This window comes from Epinephelus lanceolatus, chromosome 21, assembly GCF_041903045.1.
Source record: "Epinephelus lanceolatus isolate andai-2023 chromosome 21, ASM4190304v1, whole genome shotgun sequence".
Classification (NCBI taxonomy): domain Eukaryota; kingdom Metazoa; phylum Chordata; class Actinopteri; order Perciformes; family Serranidae; genus Epinephelus; species Epinephelus lanceolatus.
In genome coordinates, this window is record NC_135754.1 from 10,376,793 (window position 1) to 10,400,295 (window position 23,503).

The following is a 23,503-nucleotide window of genomic DNA, read 5'->3' on the forward strand; positions in this document are numbered from 1 at the left end:
ACTCCCTTTGAATATTAAGACCCTACACAGGTAAGCCACAAGTTGTCATATTTGCCTTGATGTAGCCAATGACAGGCCTGGGACAAGGTCCCTGCAGGCCAGTACTGGACGTGAGGGTAATAGCCAATCAGGTGGCAGATTGTGGGTGGTGATGTGGTGGGTACAGCCCGAGATTTTTGGTTTTGTTGGCAGCCGGCGGATGAAGCCTGCGAAATGTATCTGTCACTTCCACTGGCAGGAGTGCCATGTTAGCACATCAATCAATGCCAAAGCCAAGGACGTGGACACCAGGAACAATGTGTTCGTTAATACAAGTCTGAGGGTGGGTGTGTGTGTGTGTGTTTTAAGATGAGCTCCAGCCTTCTGTTCCAATACAAGCTTAATGTAAGAGGTAACTGACAGGGAGAGGGGGAGAAAAGGGCAATGTGGGGCTGTAGACATCGAGGCAGAGGAATGTGAGTACTAACAGTTTACACATCTGCTGATCCAGGTTCAGATGGCTTACATTCTAGGCAGCAGTGACAACTATCAACAAGAACGTCAACCAAGAGGCTGGAGATGCAAAGTTTACACCATCTTGGACTGACAGACTGAATGAACCCTGCTGACCTGTAAATACACACTGATATGAGCTTTTAATCCACAGTGTGTATCAGCCAGCAACACTGTCTGGTCTGTATCTTCAGACAAATATCAATCCTGGCTCTGTTTCAACCTGGCATTAATATGCACCTTATATCTGGATTGTGTCAGGTTATGATTTACTAGACTACTCTCACACTTATTATTGAAATACAGCTACATCTCCACTATACACAATGACAAAACATTTCCCTTGTCCTCACCAAAACAAAGATTAATACACACATTGGTTCCTCTTTTAGGATTTATGATGTCAAAACTGGCAGCTTCTCATTCACGACAGTAACCTGAGGATCAATTCTGGACGGTTAATCTACCCATACTGATGACAGCTTGTTTATTTGTATGCTTTCTAATACCCTGTGCTGTGAAATATATTTTCATTTACCTGGCAACTATATTACAGAAATTAGATGCTCGTTGCATTACAGTAATTGCTGTTTACGTGCCAAGCAGCTCTCTGTCGAGCTATTCACACTGTGTTAGAATGACCTAGGGATGTGGGACAGCAGTGGAATTTCAAGCCATGCTAGCAGCATGACTTTAGAGTGCAACATCCCAAAAGCTTTAGGGCACAGTCACATATGCGCAAAATTAATATTGGTTAATAATCACCTCCCATTCACTACCATTTAATACAAGTGAAGGGTTCAAAAAAAAACATTTGCCTACGGTGACAAAGCAAATTCGCATCTTGGAGTTCAACTTTGGTGAACTCTGACCGGCAAAGTTGCAGCCTCACCCAATAGCGGCGAATGTGTGTGGAGGAGACATTGATTGTTGTTGTGTCTAACCAGCTGATATTGTATACATGATTAGGCCATGAAAAAATACAAACTGCCCCACATTATAGATGCTGCTTGGCTGGCAGTGACTCTGGAGACAAGCATATGGGATGCAGGAAAAGGGATATGTACCAATAACATCATACTTCTTGGTATTTATTAGCAAGCTAGCTGTCTGTGTGCATCACATTCAGCACTGCCCATATTCAGCACAAGTATTGCCTTAGCCGGTGATGGTCACTCGCCTGCATTTACTCATGTGTAGGGTTGCAACAGTATGAGATTTTCATGGTACAATAAATAATTCAATAACATATCATGGTGTGACAGTATACAGTATTCCCCAATTCTTCGTCTTATTATCAGTTACCTTAGCGATTCTAATAGAATGAATCCAGAGACTTTAAGGATCCATTTTGCACCACCATCAGGTCAACATTTCCACCTGTCAAGCACTGACTACCTCCAAAACTCATGAAAAGGACCAGTGTGTAGTGGCATCTAGCGGTGAGGTTACACATCGCAACCAACTGAACTCACCCCTTCCTTTCTAAGAGTGTGGAAAAACGTCCGGTGGTCTTCAGTTGCATTCAGGCCACCAAATTCAAGCTGCCACTTCAATGCAGAAACAAAAGGACTGTTTGGAGCCAGGCTCTGGTATGTCCATTCTAAGCTACTGTAGAAACATGGCAATGCAACATAGCAGTTATCGTAGAAAAGGACCCACCTTATATGAAGGGCTAATTGTAAGCTAACAAAAACACAGTTCTTAGAAGCAGGTGATTATTCACTAATGGAAACATAATTCTGAATATTATATTCCATTTTTAACATTTTATCCCTCCTAATCCTACACACCTTTGAACAGAGTCAATACCATACTTTGAGATTAATGTTTAAATAGCTACTATGCTAAAAGTTACCCTGTAATACTTTTAGTCTTGCTGTGGTCGACGTAGCACATGATTGAAGAACTCACACATAAAGGGCTCGCATTTTTTAAAGGCTGTCTTAAAACAATACTCACATTTCTCTATGTACAATACATTTATAGGTCACTGTTATTATTCCTCCTGTCCATACTCTAAGATAGAATTGGAAAAATCTGCATCTATCCTTTTAGACCAGGGATGAACTCTGTGAGAACGAGAGGAGGATCCTACGTGATAACAACTTCTGTGTGTGGGCAACTGTACCGTACAAGTATAACTCATTGCCGCTGCACTGATACAAATGTAAATCTGTGGATGTTATCACATTTTATGTTGCAACATCTATGTCATCCCTACTCCATACTTCTTCTGTAATATCGCCAGTTAGGCAGGTCAGATTTTTGGTGCTTGCCGAACTTTAAAGGGCAAACTGTAGCTTTGCCCTTTTACCACCATTTCCTACCAACCCATCAACTGCTTAATAATGGAACAGGAGAAAAACACCTGTCAGTTCCACGAATCTAGTCTTACATGTAGCAAATTAACTCACAGTATTCAGATTCAGTTCAGTGTGACTCAAAATAGTCTGAGCTCCAAAATAAACATCTCCACCCAGTCATGATGAATGCTGCGAGCTTCTCCCCAGGACTTGATTAGGCTGGTGGAGGGATGAAGGGGGGACAGAAGACAGATACCAGCCACACAAAACACTTGGGGACCCCCCCTCCACCACCATCACCACCACCATCACCACCACTCTACCCAATGACATTTTCCCCGCAGGGCCAGAACCAGACCAAATCATCCGCACATTAATGCCGCTATTAGTCCTGTGATTAGGATGAGGAATTGTTGGATGCCTAATGAGCGAGGCTGTGCGCTCTCCGAGTGTGTGGCCTAATGAGCAGCACAAGACCCCTACAACGGCTTGATTGACAAGAGGGTAAGATTACAGAAAAGGGTTTGGGAGTGTCATCGGCAGATGGATAGGAGGTTGATGTCCCATTCTTGCACCTACAAGGGATAAACACCTGCATGCACACACACACATAAACACACACATATCCTGGGATCATTGCTCAGTTTGTCTGCAATCTCCTCTGAGCAATTGAGGGAGCTAATGACATAATTAGGGTCTGTATTTAAATGAAAGCATTGCAGGGGGTGGAATCAAGGTGAGAAGGAATGCACAGAGTGGACTGCTGGGTGGGTATAAAAATGCTTATGATTTATTTAAGCCTTAATGTGTGCACTGGAAATTCAATCTGTGCTGATTAAACTCTAATGGAGACCGATGGAAGAAAAGGGGAGTGAAATATGGAACCATTTTTGGGGGGTTAGGATAATATGTGAGTGTTTAAAAGAAAGGGAGGGGGAGGATGATGGATAGAGCGAGCAACTCAGGGATTTTGTGCGTTCGTCGCAATGAACAAGTGTGATAGTCTGTGTGTGCGAGTGTAGCTATGAGCTACAGTCCTTTAATAAAATTCGGTGAGTTGGAAAATTGCATATAAATCTGTTTGAGTCCAGAGCTGACCGTCTGGGGGAAACCAAAACACAAGGACACAGTCAAAGCAGCATACTAAGTGTGGACCGGCATGTCCCTGACCCACATTCCAATGCTGAGTAAGAATTCAATCCACCTGTGTGATCCCCAGTTGAAGCAAGAACCAGGACAGAGGCAGAATATTAAGATAAGGTACATTTATACAGCTAATAACTCCTGCTACAAAGTCCAATTAATCATGAGAAGCAAGATATCACTTGTTGGTCATTGTGATATGTTCTTAAATGTCAGTTAATGCGGCTCTTTGGTGCCAACTATTAAAGTTCAGTGTTTGGTTTAAATACTAATACTGTGACATTTGACTTCAAACTATTACAGAAATCAGTCTCTCCACATTAAGGAAAAGAGACATGTCATTTTTTACTGCCACCTGTCATTGTGTTGGTTGGCTAACAAGTATCTTAATCTGGAAACAAATTGTGCAGACACCAAGCATCTAACAAGAAGAGTCTTTTTTCATACTTTACCCTAAAGGTTCAGTATGTGAGTCGGGAGAAAGATAGTTGATTTTCTGTTTCATTCCCTGGTCAAATACCAGCACTTTTGGTTGGCAGTTGGATCGGAACCACCAGCCCAAAGGGTCTGTATTTGTCCACCTGGGAATAAAACTTAACAATCAACTACCTTTCTACAGAATCACATACTAAATCCTTAAAGGTGAACACTCTGAAGGACAAGTTGGATTTTGTAGAATGCATACACATAAAATGAAATCTCAGAGATGGGATAGATGAACTCAGTCGAGCCCTTTGGTGAAGTAATCATATATGTGAGTAACTGTTTTGTGCCTGTAACATAGACTGTATAAAATAATGGAAAAACCATGACCCATTGGTTTACGGACTCCCATTTCAAAGCCTTCAGTTTGATCTTGTTTTTTTTTTTTCTGGAGCCAGAAGTGACCTGAGCTGGACATTAATTATGTGTAACTTTAAGCCTTAATTAAAGTGAAACAGGTGACAGTGTTTCCTGTACATTCCTGTATGTGTAGCACCATAATAATTATATCTGCTGGCACGTGTTGATTCTTTAATAATTGGAACTGGGCTGTTCATTAGGAGCACTGTGGGAATATATGTACCATTCGGTTATTTATTGCACCACACTGTTGGACAGCAGAATGCACTCTGGGCACAGACGGAGCAGCAGAACGCCAGGTGCAATGAGAGTTAATTACTAAGTTAATCGTTCTTTACACTGGGTCTAAAAGTTTTCATTCCCCTGCAGCAGCTGCTCCTCTCATCCATCATTCTGATCTGAGATGCTCCATTGAGATTGACTGATTAATTATCCACCCCGTGACTCAAAGTCCACAAACTACTGCTGATGCAAAACAGAACTCATGAGAAGTTTTGCCTGTGCTGCGTTTACAGACCGTAAAAAAAACAAAACCTCAGAATTTAGAGAGGGGACACAGAACGATAGAAGGGAGTGAGTAAAAATATATAAAAGGTAAAGTAGCTGATTTACCTCCTGTATGAAAGCCCAATCAGTCTTCGGTCAGCATTGGCAGTATAAAAACAAAATCAGGGGGTGCGGCAAAATGCCGCCTGCCTACTTTGTGTTACATACATACAGAATGTGCCTTTTTCGAGGCAATGGGGGGCGTGAGCAAGTAACAAAACGTGTAGCACAGTGTGTGACGTAAACAGTGACACACTCTGAGGAAAGCCACGGCTGGTCAGTCCTTCGGCGATTCTCTCATAAGTTGGCCCGTCCTTCACCATCCCTGTCATTTGACGGTGAATGGCCTCTTCATTTACGATGGCAAGGAGAGCGCGCAATTCCTTGTCTCCCCAGTTGCTCATCTTTACAGTGTCTTTCAGGTTTACGTTTCCCTCTTGCTACTAGCTGCTCATTCCTGGTATCAGCTGTTTCCTGTGAGTCCACCGCCAGTGGCTCGCACATGCGGCGTCATCAACAGCTCCTCCCACAAGTCATCAACAGCCCCTCCCATGGCAGAGGGGCGCCTCGTTCTTCTTAAACCAAAAAGGTTACGCCAATATGTCTACCCCTATGCGGCAGAAAATTGGGCACCTCGGATCAACTTGCCAATCCAGCTCTGTGTGTCTAGACACTTGCAGCTTGCCGGCAAAATGGCCTAACATTCGCAGAAAATCTGGCAGTGTAAAAGGGGCTATACAGTTATACAGTTGTCATGAACGTTGAAATGAGCTATAGAGACCAAAACTGATTTGTGTACCCTGCTGTAAACATGTCTATTTCTGCTGTACATTTGTGCATTTTAATATGGTGGTCTATGGGGATTCTTACTAAAAAAATAGCCCATTTGCTTTCCTACAGAGAGTTAAATGAGAAGACTGATACCACTGTCATGGCAGGATGTCAGTATGAAGCTACAGCTAGCAGCCACTTAGCTTCTCATAAAAACTGGAAGCAGGGGGAAACTGCAGGTTTCAAGGTTCATATTTAGCTTACAGACAGATGTTAAGTGTTGGACTGGGGGAGAGTTCATGCACATTTCTCTCTATACCTCTCAATTATCTCTTACTTTTTCTTTTATTGCAAACTTTCAGTATGACACCTTTCTGTTAGCATTAGCTATACTGTAACATTTAAACATCCCTAACTGACAGTGACAACTTCGTGTCACAGTAATGATGTTATGTCTTCTGACTGGGAGTGAATGCACATTCAGACACTGACAAGGGGTACGCACGTACACAGGGGGCTCTGTGTAGTCTCCCAGTCTGCTACGGATGTTACACACTGTATGGGTACAACCACTAATAACTATGTGGTCAAGTTCCATCACACTACCAGTGCTCAAACACCAGAAAATATAGTCTTACATGATGTCATAAGTGGTCTGCTATGGATTAAAAGCTCGGTTCAAGTGTGTGGCACACACATTGGCTCTGGCTGGTCCTCTTCTTTGATTCACTATCCAAAAGACTAAATGTTTTAGGGCCAATGATAATTTTACACTGAATTTTACAATGACTACATTCTATGTATTTGCATTATGCCTTTGTCATTTCTGATGACAAAGATAAAGAAGTCTTGAAATACTGAGGCTACAAGCTTATTTTCAGGCCCAGTTAGAGGGTGACTTTGATATATTTTTTATACTGGATGAAAACTGACAGTTTGTATGTTTTCCCCATTGGTCACTTGGACATGAAAACATGGGAAAATAGGGTACAAGTTGAAAATTACCGAACTTACCCCTTAAGTAGTGCACACTATGTTTGTACGTCTTATAAAACTTTTGAATTTTTTTGTGAAGAGTAAGAGATTCACATCTGAAACTCACACACCACCAGATCATCTGTGGTAACACCCTAAACTTGCACTGATGCCACTCACAATGGCCTAAAGCAATGGTCAGCCTAAAAGTCACACACACTATCTGTATCTTTAGCAGCCTGGCTTCAGTTTAAGATCAAAGACGTGTATTTGTCTCCAGAGGAAGCCACAAGTGTTGTGATATTAGAGGACAGAGTGTTCTGGAATCCAGAGTCTGGTAATAGAGAGCTTAAGTGTGAAAGGCCAGTAGGTCTGCACTCACTTGGCACTCGGTTGATGGCTCTCAGAGGTCTCAGCACGCGAACCGTCCTCACCGCTGAGAAACTGACGTTCTGCAGGCTGGGGGAGTACTCCAACATCCTGCAACATGTGGAGAGAAAGAACGATGTGTTAGTGCAGCACCAACAAACCAAAGCCTTTAATTGCTACAACTGCAGAATCTACTTTATCATCTGGGAATAAAAACACAGAAAATGTAAGGGCAATGTTATGTTGCCAATTATATATTGCATGTATTACATGCTCTCCCACTCTCACTGGGCTAGTGGTAATTAATCCTCTAATGTCCCAAATCACATTTGCATTCTTGCCTTTAGAGATGACTGCAGTACATGTGTTCTGGCAAACAATATGCTTTCATTCCAACTGCAGCTAACAGAGCAGAAAGTTAGAAAAACACCTCACACACACTGCAGTGCATGCGTTTGTACTTGTATATGAAGCGCAGCATACACGCAATGTTTGTGTGCCTGACAAACACGCTTATATTCACATGTACCCTCACACGATCAACCTTCAAAGGAGCAAGCGGCATATGTGGATCCCCTTTGAGACGTCAAGAGCGGGTGAATCACTTGCCATTGAGAGGAGAATGTGGCATCCACAGTACATAAAAGAGCAGCATCAGATCAGTCCGCCTCGTAACCTTGAGACGGCGCACACTCTTAACAGCCTCTCTGGCAGCTCTTTAGAGGGCTCTTTCAGGCTGTGATGGGAGGTTAGAAGGACAGCGCTTAAAAGACTGTGGAATGCTAGAAAAAAAAAAGCTTTTTTTTTGTTTCTTGATCAGTGTTTATCGTCATCTCTTCTCCCACTCACTCTCCTTATGTGTGTGTATGTGTGTGTGGAGCAGATGCTGAGCACATGTGCAGCTTGAAGGGGCGTGCAGATGAAGGAATTCCCTCCTCGTGCTGACTCCAAGTCTGTCTGTCTGACAAACTCACAACACATGTCCGGCAGTGTATGTGCGTGTGTGTGCAGAAGCCCGTTGGTAACCTTCACTGCAAGAAACTCCCTAAATGAATGTGTGTGTTTGAGGTGTCCCAATACGAGCCTTTTATGGTCTGTTGCACTAAAGTAGTATTAAAACAAAAAATACACTCTCTCTCTCACACACACACGTACACAGAGCTGACAGATGGCCTGCGGACTACAGAGAGAAGGTAAATGGGTAAACAGTTAACAGAACAGCACAGAAATGCCCTCCCATCACCAGCGGAGAGACGCGGGGTTAACACTATCTGGCGGTCTCTGGGAACAGGTTTATCTCATCAGCAGCTGTGTAATATTCTGTAATGGTCACCATGGACACTCAGGTCAAAAGGAATCAAGTGGCACTTTTGCAAAAGAGCAACTTGCAATTAAAAAAAGGCATTTCTGAAGCACAGAAGGAAAAGAAGTTAGATATGAATACCCCATGACAACCTATCATTCCAAACAGGACTATAAAGGTTAATATCATATCGCCCAGGAAATGAAAACTAACATCAAAAATGGACTTCACCAAAATTACATGTCAAAATTAATTCACGAATTACAGAGTGCATTATTCTACTGTGAATAAGTTTAATAAGTTTGTGCTTAGCGATAGGGAGGGCATAATGAAAAGATACTACTGAGTTGCATTATGGGAAGTGTAGCTGATTCTCTGCCTGAGCCCAATAGGGCCCGACTCGTTAGGGCTGGGACGGGACGTAATTTTTCAGAATTACCAGGAGCTTGAAACAGGTCAGGTTTGCTCCGATTTCCTTTTCTTTTATTGTCGACCATATAGTCTGTGTAATGTCATGAATAATGTATAGGCTGAATAATGTATAGGCTGTGTGTTGCCATCAACCCATCCTGACTCCCGCACTTACTAATGATGAGAAATGTTACACACATTTGGGATGGGCTGTACATTCAGTAGGAGGAGATGCATGGCAGAGATCATGTACGTCTGTTACCCCACTGAATAGACTCAAGCTGACTTTAGCTTGTGATAGATAATGTTAATATATTATACAATATTTTTGTGGTGGAAATTCTGGTTTCTAATTGGGCTCAGGCCCAAAACTGCTGCCTTGGGTCGGGCATGGACAGAAACTATGTTTGGTCATGTGCAATTTTTTTCTTTTTGATTTAAAATCAATTCAAGTGTTTCATTAAGTGATGATAAATGGTAATACCCATGACATATAGGTGTGATTAATTTATAAGTTAACTATACTCTGGCCCCGGCTTCTCAGTTGTAAGCATTTGTTACTTTTTTCTGTAATATATCATGGTAAGCTATGAGCTCTTTGGGTTTTGGGCTGGTGGTCAAACAAAACAGGATGTTTTAAGTTGTCACCCTGGGCTTCAGTGCAAAAATACCAAACCAGTCAGACAGTTGTAGGTAGGATGAAGAACAGGTATTTCATCTCTGTTTGCCAGACCCAAAGAAATGTCCATAAAAATAGTAACAAGACAATATTGTATTTTAGTATTGTACATAGATATTGCTATATAAATAGGAATTATCTCTCAGCAAGAAAGCAAAGAAGCACATTTCCCAGGGGTCTAACTATTATGTTAATGGGGACCAACGAGGTGACCATAAATATACTGTGTTTCCAACAGTTTTTTCTTTTCTGGCTATAGTATGACATCATAGTGTGCTGGGTGTCTTCATATGGTCATCTGTTCCAGGCACACTCCTGCAGGTGTTTATATCATGTCGCCTACGCTGCTACATGTAGCTACATGCTAACGCAGGGAAACAGGAATTCTTGGTTGCCATTGTTATTCATTCCTACTCAATTTTGGATCATATTCTGTGGGAATGTGTCCAGTTGTGTTTAGAAGCTTTTATCGGTGTTTTCTCACAGTAGAGAGTGAAGCTATTCACCATTACAGTCATTCCCTTGCTGCCAGCACACTGCTAACATACATGCAACATGCTAGAGTCAGGAAAACATGTAAACCTGGTTGCAGATGTTGTAAATTTCAACCTGATTTCAGATAATATTCCTGCTGGAACTTGTCCAGTAGTGGTTAGAAGCTTTTTATGGTGCTGCTAACGGCTTTTTCGGAAAGGGGGCTTAAACAGACACGTGCTAAAACGAAGCGTCCCAGAGGGTGAATACAGGTGTTCCAGCACAGACAGTATGAGGACAATGAAGTGTTTTTGACCATTAAAGCATGTAAACATGTCCTGGGAAAAACCCAAGATACACAAGTATGAACCTGAGAATGAGCATAATACGTCCACTTTAACCACTCTGAGCAACTACTACTGCTAACCTCTTCCAGGATGTTGAAAGAACACATACATTCAGTCATTTATGATTAATGATTGATGCAATTAAAAAAACAAACTCTTCCGCACAGAAATCGCTTTTATACCCAAAATGTTAGATTGAATAATAAAGCGACAGTAAAATGGCCATTCAGTATGATGATCAGGCTATATGAGATAGAGAATGTACAGTGAATTCACCATGATTCCCCTGCTGAATATTATAGTCCCCATGGGAAATATATGGTAACACAATTAGGATACCAATGGGAAAACTCACTTTTGAGTGCCATCGACATGCTATAAATCCCCAGAGCAATATAATACAAATATTGGTGTAATTTTTCGTCAGACAGGGCTGACCAAACAAACATAAAAGGGGATGATGAATGATGTCTGTTGAAAAATAGTCCATGCAAAAAACACTTGCTGCCCCTGATGAGAGCCAGATGAAGTTTGGTGCGCTCAGTGAAAACTGACCCATCTCCCCTCATCTGGAATGAACAAACAGCCGAGGAGAAATGGAGTGTATCAAACAAACGATGGAAACGACAGGAAGTCGTGCGCTGTTTTCGTCAGAGTCCGTGCCAGTGTTGATGATGCTCACACAGGGAAGGGCAACTGGAGGAGGACTGAGAAATGAGAAGCAGGAGAGGATGGGGGAGGCCCAACCTTGGAGGGAGTTTGCGTGAGGAGAATTCCCAAACTAAAGCACACGGAGCAGATCTACACAGCAGGGACGGAGACGAGGACGAAAAACTTTTTTACATCTTGTCATGCTGATATGACACATCTTGATACGGAGAGATCCTCCTTGCAAGGACAAACTCATAGAATAATGTAATGAGATTCATACTGTAAAAGTCATGCAATAAATATATGGCATGCACAAAACCACACACACAAACACACACTCACACTCTTCTGGGCATGTAGCTTCATAAGTTATCGCAGAGGGTGAATGTGTGTGTTTGTGCCAAAGCAGCCAGACACATGAGGGATGGTATACATACAGCTTTCCAGCTCCATCTCCTCCAAAACAAAGGCAACAGTAGCTTGGAACACACACATCAGATATAATGCCACCCAGAAGGAGCTATACTAGGAAAGTATGCTAGGCAGCTCAGGAATGTAGAACAGTGTCCAGTGTTAAACCCGTCCTGTCCTCACCTAACCTTTATCTGTCTGCCTTTATCTATCTGTCTGTTCATCTAATGTCCATCTCACTCATCCACCCATCTGTCTTCCTGCAGCTACTGCACTGGTATACTGTTAAGTAGCCCGCAGTCCTATATCTGACAGGTGAAAAGAAGAAGTGGATGACTTATAGATGGACCAAAAGGCAGAGACAGATATAAAGGGAAACTCACAAGTGTATTCTTTCATCATTTCCCTGGCTGGGTTTCCGTCTTTGTTCTTTTATGCAAATCATGATGGATAGACTGAGAAAAGATAAATGGAATTGACAAATTTTGATGGAGTCTCCTCAGTTTTCATGCTCGATTTGAGGCTGGGGAGTTTGTGTTATCAGCAAAGAAAATTATGTGATAAATAATGTTGGAAATGCATCGAATGAATACCTAATGAGGTGAGCTGGGGCATTCTCACTACAAGGCAACTTGACAAATGACTTTGGGTATTCTGTAATGTTTTCAGCATCGTGGTGGCACAATGTGTGTAAAACAGACATGATGCACATCCACTGCTAACCCCAGTGATCATTCCATGTAGAGGGCTGATAATTACACACCTGTTTATATTGTTTTGTTGAGTTGCCAAAAGTAAGAGAAATGATGTGAATATGAAATACAGAGACAGATCAAATATGTGTTGATCCTATTTTTCATTAACATGCTTTTTACAGCTGATTTTCTTTATTAACAAACAAATGTGTGTAATGGCAAAGGGGTCGCAGTGTCGAAACAGCAGATTCTGCAGTTTTAGCTTCTTTCGGTGGATTGTTTTGGTTTTTGGCCCGCATCGCCACTCTCATCAACCACATTTTCAGTTGCAGTTGGCAGCTGTTTTTATTAATATAAGGTGTAATGAAGTGACTCTACGCTACCTGTACAGCAACAGAAAGACAAAGTTAGCGACTAGCTGTTGCACAAAGTGGAGCATTTATTATCTAAAAAGCTAAAGGACTTCCTTGAGGAGTTGGTGTGGACCCAACCAGAGCTACAAGGAGATTAACTATTGACACCAAATAAATGCTAAAGTTGAATGTCCCCAGCACAAGGTTGCATGAACCAAAAATGATGTCATCACACAATTAAGGTAAAGGTCAAAGGCTCCACAGGCTGCCAGTCATCGTCTGATCATCGTCTGATCATTGTCTGGTGTTTGGCCTGACTCTGGTCAGGTAGGCTGAAAATCTGTCTAAACGCTAGGGGGACCAGACACACTTGCCAGGGCAAATAAACTATAAGCTTGCATATACTTCTGGTTACAAGGCTAGCTCTGCCCTTCAAAGTGCCAAAAGAGAACAAGCAATAGCTTTATTCTCTGGAGGTGGGCTAGGGATGCATTAAGCCTTGCATAAATTGTGGAAACCGGATAAAAACTGCTAGCATAGGTTTGTTTGGTAAAAAAAAAAAACACCTTTCAAAAACTCCAAAGGCCCCCCTTTACAAATACATGATCATGAAGCAAGTAGATTGAGTTACTTATTCAACTCAATGCATAAGTCACATTTTTTTCACTAAATAACACCAGTATTTAGATAAATACAAAGTTCTACTGTACTACTGTTTCATACCTAGCTCTTACCATAATATCCAATTTTCCCCACAATTTATTAATAAGCTCATCTTAAAAATAATATCTGCCATTTTTTTGTCCTCACACTTAATTCCTAAATGTGCCAACCATAGTGAGAAAATGTTTTATTTATTGTTTGATAAAGAAAACAGATTGCTTCCATACAGAGCTAGCTCTCATTTTGCACATAATATTTGCACACAAAACACTAACACCCTGGAAAGAAATCATTTATCTGTGAAATACTGAGTCATAATCATAAATATTGAGAAATGCATTTAAGCAGTGGTTTGATTTGATTGAGCCATAGTCAAAGGGCTGCAATACCTGTTTAACGATACCTGTTAAATTGCTATGTTATTGGACTATTGGATTATGCTGCTTTACCACTGCACATTCCTCCATCATAATTTGTCTAATCTATCATTTATCACTTGTTATGAACTAACAAGTCATCTGTCCTCTTCACTGATATTCCTTTAGTCATATATTGCCTGCATTCTATTCGCCTCCACATCAGTGACAAGCAAGCTGTCACACTAGATGTCCCTTAACAAACAGATTGTGAGTGATGGATAGCTCTTTGAGTGTATGTGTGTTTAGGAGGTGGTTTTGTGTACACAGTGTATTGTTAAAGTGCAACAGTATGTGCACCATAAAAGCAACTCTTACCAATCATTATGTTACAACACATGCTTAAACAACACGTACAATGTAGGACGCTGCATGGACACCAGCTAATGAAGAGAGGCTGATAACGTTGAAGCGAGTGAAGTATCATTACAGAGAAGTGTAGAGAGGAAAAACCACAGAGAACAGACAGATGGAGTGTTTTCATGCTGAATCAGATTGAAAGCCTTTCATCAGCAACACGTTCTGCCATCAACCCACTCTGCTGCTTATCTAACCCAAATGTTAACCAACTTCTTCTTCACAGTCATGCTTGATTACTGAATATCTCTCTTTCTCTTGCAACAATCACATACTGTGAGGGAATTCTTCTTGCCCCTCAGCAGAAAAGTCATGTCTTAGCCACTGAACTGCACTCGTACATAGGGTTGCCATTAAGTGTGATGCTCAGAGTCACTTCAGACAGACACTTCAGAGCTGGCATATCCCAATGGGAAATCTAAGTACTAGACCCTGTTGTTGCACCCTCCTCCATTTTCTGTAAGAGCTCTGATGGGAGAGGAGGTGCAGTTAGCGTAAAACTAATAAAAACAGAAGACATCTGTAAGGGCAGCACATATTTAATAATACATAACAGTAATAAAGTTATATGCTTACTTTCATTCCCTCCAGGAAACTCATTATTTTGTAATTGTAGCAAACTATGTCAACAAAAAATGCTCGCAAAATGTGACTGTCTTTGCTGCATATAAAGTAGTCCACTTCAAACCAACTGTTCCCAGGTCAAACAAAATCAAACTTAACAAACCAATTTGCTTGTGACTGTGCCTGAGGGACTTTCTTTCTCTCATCAAACAATAATATGTGTGCTATTATTTGATAACTGCAGAGCTTGGTATCCCACTGATACCTCAGCCACTTCAAATCAATCTAAATAAAGGAACTTTTTATTTAAGCAAAGTGCTCTTAAAAAATAAATTACCGATGTCAACCTTTGTGTTAGTGACACTTTTGTACAACTAGAGAAAAGTATCCTTACAGATTCCACAATAATTCAATATCATAATGAGGACGCTACCTGATAGTAATGCACACGCTCAGAATCAAGTGTTCTCTGTAAACACTGTTGAATGCTGTGTGAAACATAAAACAACTGACAAAACACACATTCCTATGACGATATTCATGATTGTTACATATTATCAGCTTCTACAGAGCCTACTAGGGCTGCGACTAATGATCATTTTCATTGTCCATTAGGTTTATACAATAACAACAATTTCAACCAAAAATGGTAAACTTCTGTTGCGTTTTGGCTGGTCGTTTACTCAACAGTGGCGTTTTGGGTGCCTTAAAACGCAGTGTTTTGAAAAAAAAAAAAACAGCACCGTCTCCATTGTCATATAAACTTGCAATATGCAGCTCCTCTGGCATGTCAATTTACTTCTGTTCTCACAAGAAATGTACAGTTTCTGCTTGCTGAATGCATACAGTCTTCTTCAAAATAAACCTAGAATACAGGTAAAAAACTTTGTTCTTATGTATTATTCATCAGGTTTAGGCAATAAAAGAACATGGTAAAGTTTAGAAAAAATATCATGGTTTACCTTAAAAACGGGTGTATTTGTTACCAATGTAAGCATAGTATGCTACACATACAAGCAAACTACATAGTTTGCTTGTATGTGTAGCGTTATTAAAACAACTCAATTGGCATTGGGTTTTACACAGGAAGATAACAGTGGTGTCCCAGGTGAAAATCCAGTTTGTTTGATGCATCCACATCCCCTCCCTGCCCTCCTGTGTGGACTTTCTCACTCTCACTTACACACTTTCTCACATACTACTACAGTAGTTGCCCAGAGCATCAACAAATACCGTTGCCTGTCCTCCATTCCTCCCATACCACGGCTAAGGGATGCCTCTATGCAGCAGTGTCTGACACAGACGGGCCACTGGCCAAATGTCAGTATTTGATGAGGTGGGAGTGAGAACCAGTTGAATATTCCAATTATTTCCTTGATTGGCTGTTGAGTTGTTTGGTCTGTAAAATGTCCAAAAAAGATGAAAAATGGCAATCAGAGTTTCCCAAAGCCCAAAATGACATCCTCAAATGTCCCATTTTGTCCACAACCCAAAAAAGATATTTAGTTTACAATCAGAGAGGATTTAAGAAACCAAAAAATATTCACATTTAAGAAGCTGGAATCAAAATCATTGCAACTCTCCAAGTGCACGATCCAATCACCACAATAAATGTTGGCATTGTACGTTTCTACAAACCATGGATAATGTAACATTTGTACATTCTTATGTAGTGGATTTCATTATGTTTCAATAATACCATGGTTAATGTATAATTATGTTTAGGCACAAAAACCACTTGGTTATAGTTCGGGAAAGACCATGTTATGGCTTAAAATACTCAGTTTTGGGGCGTCGGTAGCGTAGTGGATAGTGCTGGTGCCCCATGTACGGATGTACGGAGGCGGTGCCTCGCTGCAGCAGCCGCGGGTTCGGGACCGGCTCACGGCCCTTTGCTGCATGTCGGTCCCCAATCTCTCTCTGTCTCCCCATTTCACTCTCTGTCCTTTCATTAAAGGCAAAAGCCCACAAAAAAATAATCTTTAAAATACTCAGTTTTGGTGCCACAAGCATTGCTGGAAACAGCAACGGCTCACAAAAAACTAGTGTTGTTGTTTGTTGGTCTTGGACAGTAGTCTGCAGATTAGTAGCTGTCCCGCCTAAGTGTCATGCCATCCACCATCCCCTCCACCTCCTGATGCTGAAGTCAGCTGATATACATGAAATTACAACTGTGTCTCTTTAGAAACAGTGATACAATATGAATGAAATGTACAAATGTAATGTAACTGTGCTGTGCAGAAATCTACAATGCCAACATTTTTTTCTGGCGACTGGGCTGAATTGCAGCACATCCTTTTGGCCAGTGGATGAAATCACATAACATTATGTTGTCCTCCTTTTCCTTCTTGGAGTTGCACAGGCCAATTTAGTAAATTACAGGCTTCAGCCTCAGTACCCACAGACTCTGTAAGATGATGTCACTTTGTAGAGATTATATATTTTTTTTGTTAGTGTGTACTGTTAGTGACCACAATACCAAAGTTACAAGTGAGGGCGTCATTTTCACTGGAACAGAAACCCACAGTGTCATCCGACTATCCAGCTGCCAAAATCCACAGGAGGAAATGTTGATACACCTATCTTTAATTACTACCATGTGCTCACAGCAATTAAGATTTACAAGCAGTAGCAAGTGCTCTGTGAACTCTTTTGTCCTGGGTTTTGCCTTCAAGGTAACATATTGAACAGACTGCCCTGACTTCTTAGTTGAAGTTGTTGGAAGCAATTCTATGACTTCATTTTATTATAATCTACATTCTTGCTAACAAGATACACAACATAACACAGCAGAGTCCATTCTCTGGATTGAAGTATATTCACTTTCTGTGCACGGAGAGGGTTTCTCACCAATGACTAATGGAAGCAGGATTTCATTTGGGAACACAGGGTAAATCAAGGAAGGCTGCAGGATGCTCCTCTCTATTACCACATCGTAATGTTGGTGGGTAATACAGGCACAGATTTACATGCAAATGTTTCCTCGTAAAGCTTTAAAATATTCTGCTCACACTTCTGCTCAAATGTTTTCATCTTTATCTTTCTTCCTTCTATCTCTGAAGCATCCCCTCCCTTGCTCCCTCTGACTAATAAGCTATGGCCGATCTGCTGACCCACTTGTAGTACGGAGATAATCTAGCTAATGGAGGAGAATCCAGGTGGATAAGGACACCCAGGACAAGAAAACACAGCAGTCCAATCCAGATGCTGTACAGTACAAGCTCACAGAGAGAGACAGACAGAGAGAGAAAGAGGGAGGGAAGGAGAGACAGTTTGTTTAATGGCCATCATTGTTCATAGATGCTGTATCCTTGTCTGTGTCCTCTCTCTCTCTCCCTCTCCCTCTTCTCTGGACAGCAACATCACTTTTCCACACTTCTCTCTCTCTAACACTAACACTTGAAGAGTGTGGGTTAACCGAGAAACATGTTAATTTCTCAGCTTTAGTTTGTGGTAGGTGTATTTTTCCCACTTTGCACAGACCGAGGCTAGCTGTTTCCCCCTGCCTCTAGTCTTTATGCTAAGCTAGGCTAACCACGTAGAGCATAGAGAGCATAGAAGCCAGCTACTGACTAGTGACACAAAGTAGGAAAAGTAATGTGTGTTATAATATGTTAACTAGCGAATGTATGAGTCAACGCTTCTGTTTGTCCTCAACCTAATTAAGGATTCAACTATCAGTTCTCCTGTACTTTGATGGGTTGTGTTATTTCATTTTTTTAAAGATGTGATTTGTTGACATACAAAAGGTAAAAAAAAATATAACAACATCACCCCAAATGTCCATTTTGGCATAAAATTTTCTGCCACAGTCAGCACCTGAACAGTTCCACGTTAATGTGAGGTGCAGGCCACAACTGACCCGATGCTAAGCCCCGCCCTTTTGTGATGGTCCATCAAGCTGTTGGAGTTAATGTGGGGCCCACACTCTAGCGAACTGCACTTCCTGAAGAAATTTTGCAATTTTTTATGGACAAATGAGAAAGTTATTTCGATAGAAGCAAACAAAGGGATTTCCAATATGTGTTTGAAAGATATATCCTGACAAATGAAATTCACAAAACCAGCCAGAAAATGAAGAAAATCTGAAACAATTGCATGAGAGTTGATGCAGCGGACCCTTGTTAGTGCTGGCCGATGATATTGTGGGATTCACTGGACCACAGATGATTTGTCATTTGTTAAGATCTAAACTGGACATGTAAAGGTTTTTCCTCTGGGTCATGCCATCGAGAATGTTAGCCAAGACCGCAAGTTCTTTGTTCTTCAAACAAAGGACAGCCATTTCTCTACAGGATGGATCACTGTCAGACCTAAATGAGAGACCAGTCTTCAAACTTAACAGGACATTACTATCACAGGGACATGCAACCCCATGATTTTACAAGCCAACAAGGAGACCTTTCTGCTCTCCATCAGACTTGTTGCTCTTTTCTCCTGAGCTGCTGGCCCGCTCTTTGTCCTGGACCTCGACCGAGGTAGGACATAGACAGAAGGGTCTGCTATGCCCTTCCCCCATTCATATTAACAATAATTATTAATTATTCCCGATAGCCATATTGATACTTTCATTGGAGGCCTGTTACAAGGTCAGGTCCCAACAAATGATACCCCATGTTAAGGCTCAGGTCACAACAATATGATTGGCCAGTCTGCACTGGAGAGGCAGGACTTAGCAAAGGGTCAATTCCCAAATCAAGTGAAGGCAACATAACATCACAGTTGTGCCCTTGCCTGATCTGATGAATGAAGCACAGTAACTGTACAGCGCAATACCTCGAGTACATGTCACCACTATCATAAATGTAAAGGGATGTTAAAGTAACATGATCCCTGTACGGTTCTTCTAACGTTAGTCTCTCTGCAATATTCTAGGAAAAACAAATATGTGATTAAGGTAAAAAAAAAAAAAAAAAGTACCTTCACTTCTTTCTCTACCTGCCCCTTGAACAGTATCCTCCCTTGGTGTTTTCCCTTTCATCTCATCTATTCTTCTCTCTCTTACTTTGTCTCCCTCTCTCCCTTCCCCTTGACATCTCTACTACCCTCACCTTTCCACCTCCATCCTCACACCCTTACCTCCATCCGCTGCCCCCTAAACTGGGCTGGAGTCGATCCAAAGTGTCATCAATAAATCATAAAGAGAAGAAAGAAGTAGATGCTGAGGATTAGATTCTCTGCTTCTCTATCACCTCCTTCAGTGTGACTCAATCACAGGTCTGAAATCCAAGAGGATGTGTTGAATATTTAAAGGTTGGTTAAAGGTGCTAAGCTTGCATTTTAAATATCAATATATCATGGAGAAATTAATAGTGATACCTCTATGTAATTATCTTAAATGATTGGGAGTGTGGTCAAGGTGATAGGTACACCATATAGTCTCCACATTGTGTCAGACCTTTCTAATCAGTCTCAAATTTACAGTAAGGCCCTATACACTTTTTGGCTTTCTTTTATTTTATTGGAGAGGACAAGCACATTGCAGGTTGATTGATATTTGCTTCTCTCAACTTCAAACATCCACCACCTTGACGAACTCTCAGACCTTCAGCTCTGATGGCACTGAAAAAAAAGACACCAGATCCTTTGACTAGCAATTCTACTTCAAGTTTTTTTCTCTCCTGTGTTTACTGTACGAAAAAAAGATTTGGACAGTGGTGTTTGTTTTGTGTCATTTTGGCCACACGAGGCTGAAGTGTACCACTACTTCATGTACTAGATAGGACTAAAGGCATTTGTGTTGTCATCCAGGTGAGTTTTAGTTTCCCCAGATAGTTTCACAGATGGAAAAAAGAAAAAGGAACCTAGAAAGATGATCCTGGCAACACATTTTGTTCCATGTGTTTTTAAGTCATAAACAGGTGAGAAAACTATGTGGTCAGACCTAAAAAATGGATCATGGATTTTTTCCCTCACTTGTCTCTCAAGGCTTCTCTACAATCCTAGAGATTTACTGTAGGTAATGCATAAAGGACAGTCGCGTTTCAAGTCATCTTACCGCCAAATTACATGGCGCACAGACACGACTTGTCACATAGGCGGGGCGGAGCGATGTCTTTTACCTGCTACACAGACTCTGTCTGTCATGATCCTGGGTTTGTTTATATTCTGTTATCCTATGGACTTTGTTTAGGAGTTTTCTGTTTGTGTTCCTTGTTTCATGTTATTCATTCATGTTAAATCTGCTTCCTGTTTTATTTTGTAGAAATTTGTGTCGTGTCTGGTTTTACTTCCTGTCTTTGTATGTTTTCCCGCCTGTTTTCTGTCACACCTGTCTCGTTAGTTCTTCCCTGTTCCCACAGTGTTCCCTTCACACCTGGATTGTTTGAACTATATGATGTACATTTGATTTAATTTTTAATGTGAAATGTAAAAGTACCCATGAGGTTGCTCTGCTGCTTAACATTGCCCCTGGTTTATATGCATCATTTTCAAACAGACTGAACTTTTTTCATGCAGGTCTATGCAGTTATTACTGATTGGATGGCCACTGAGCTGCATGTAGGGATAAAAAAATAGACCAGCTAGAGAAGAGCTGCACGATGCCCGAGCAGCCAAGCTTCACCTCTGTGGTCAGTGTAGCAGCTTCTGTTGATTATAATGGGCACGCTCTGCCAAGGGCATGCTACGGCTAGACGTGTCATGTTGCATTTGTGTCCTATGTATTCTGGCTGTTATGTCTTGATGCCTCAAAATTTAAATGGTATTAATGTACTGATAGGCCTGCTGGGTTGAGGCACCATCAAGCATGTTATGCCCCATCCTTCTCTCCACTCATTTCCCTTGCATATCTCTCTCCTGGCCCTGTCCAGTAAAGGCATAAAAACGTCACTGAAAAAGTAATCCAAATAAATTGATGAAATGCTTTACAGAGTGCCTGTGATTAGATGGGTTGGAACCAAAAGAGGTCTCAAGAAAAATCTGAGAGGTCACCAGATAATTTAAGGACAAGCAAAAATATGCCCGTTACACAATTTTGTTACTTTTTTCTGATTTTTCACAATAAGTTTACTAAAGATGGCAACGATGGTCAGTCAGTCCACCACTTTGGTCCAGACTGAAATATCTCAACAGCTATTAGATGGATTGCCATGAATTACAGCAGTGTACTGCAGGGGATGATTAAAGGCTTACATGGGATAATTCATCTTGGGAACATGGCTTTTTTGTAGCAAGGTTTATACTCTTCATGTAAAACTTACTGGATTACCTATAGCCTGTGAAATATAGAAGTTTCAGAGAAATGTCATTTATTCAAACTGACGCTACAACCAAAATAAGTATCTTCTCCCATGATGTCAAATCACCATCACACCGGATTACATATTGAGGGAGTCCAATAACGCGATCGACCCGACTGCCTCAGCTTCACTCCTTCTTTCCGTCTGACTTTCTCTGTCAATCTATCGCCCTTTCTCCGGTTCCCTCGTCACTCCCCCTCGTCCTCCTCAGTTATCCTTTCTGTCTCTCTCCGGGAGGAATCCAACCACAGAGAGAGTGTTAAGTCAGATCGATGTACTATGGATAGGATCGCCTGTCTGCTACAGTAAGTGCTAGTATGCTCTGCACTTACACTCCCTCAGCTATTGACTGGGGCTCCACTGCACCAATCAATAAATAAACGCATAAATAAATGAAAACACTCTCATAACAAATCATTCAATCCTGAGCTGAGAATAAAATGTGACTTAGCTACACTTAAACATGGGCATAATCAGTTCTTTATAATGCAAATAGACTTGTTTGGGAGGGTTTTACTAAATGAATATGAATTGATTAATCTGGCTTATTAGGCGTACTTCAAATCTCTGTCTTGTTTAATTTAAAACTCTGTAAGAAATTTTCATTCTGTAACTTTGTGGCAAAATATTCCCCACTTTTTAATTTGTGATATGATGTCTCAAGTCTTCAATCAGGGAAGTGCCATCCTAGAACAATTAAAAAGTTATGTCTGGCACTGTATGAATTCACAGATATGGAGCTGACAAAAAAGATAAGCAACCACAAAGCCAGATTCATTATGCTGACTGTTTGTCAGGCCAGTTGTCTGGTACAAGAAAATAATTCTGGTTTATTTTAAGTTTACTTTGGTAGTTCTGTCCATTACCTCTATCAGAGATGTGAGAACAAAGGGGCATCTGTACAATCTGTGTAGACACACATAAACAGCAAGTATAGTTGAAAGCTGAAGAAGGAAGTTGGTCTCTAAACTGTGATGGATACCATCCTTAGAGCCGAGCCATTGGAGTGGCTAAAAATAAATTGTAATAAAACAGAAATGTCCTTTTATCTCAACTGGTTTTCTTCTAGTTTTGGTAGTGTTGCCATGTATATAAAATAGAGACCTTGCACTATTGATGTGTATTGTATTTTCTGTTTTCCTTTTACTCCTATAAAAGTTTTGTGACATGTTGGAGTGTTTGGTTCTGAGAGAGGTTCACTGGTGTGACAATAAGTTGAAACAATAAGTTATAGGTCTGAGATAACTTGAACAGACTCTTGCAGGGCTCCATTGTAACTTCTTAAACTGGTTGAACTGGTGCATCTAACTTTTTTCATTCAGGTGCACCAGCACATACTTTTTTTTTTACCGCACCATAATACATTTACCTTTTTTGTCAGTTCCTGTAGTCATCTTAACTAGAGTAACAGTAATAATGGTACACTGAAGTCACGGATTGGTGCCAGTTTGATACAGCAGAAAATTAAATGCTCAAGGATCTGTTGCTTTCAG

The 23,503-nt window shown here is 41.0% G+C and overlaps 1 protein-coding gene across 22 annotated transcripts in view; it reads right to left on the reverse strand.

The window, feature by feature from the left end:
- Window positions 1–23,503, reverse strand: part of cacna1g (calcium channel, voltage-dependent, T type, alpha 1G subunit) — a 219,880-nt gene that overhangs the window by 161,933 nt on the left and 34,444 nt on the right. For all 22 annotated transcript variants that reach the window (XM_078163625.1, XM_033611548.2, XM_078163624.1 and 19 more), the window contains exon 3: window positions 7,459–7,556. In XM_078163625.1, the coding sequence (XP_078019751.1) occupies window positions 7,459–7,556 (98 nt within the window). The remainder of the gene's footprint in view (window positions 1–7,458; window positions 7,557–23,503) is intronic.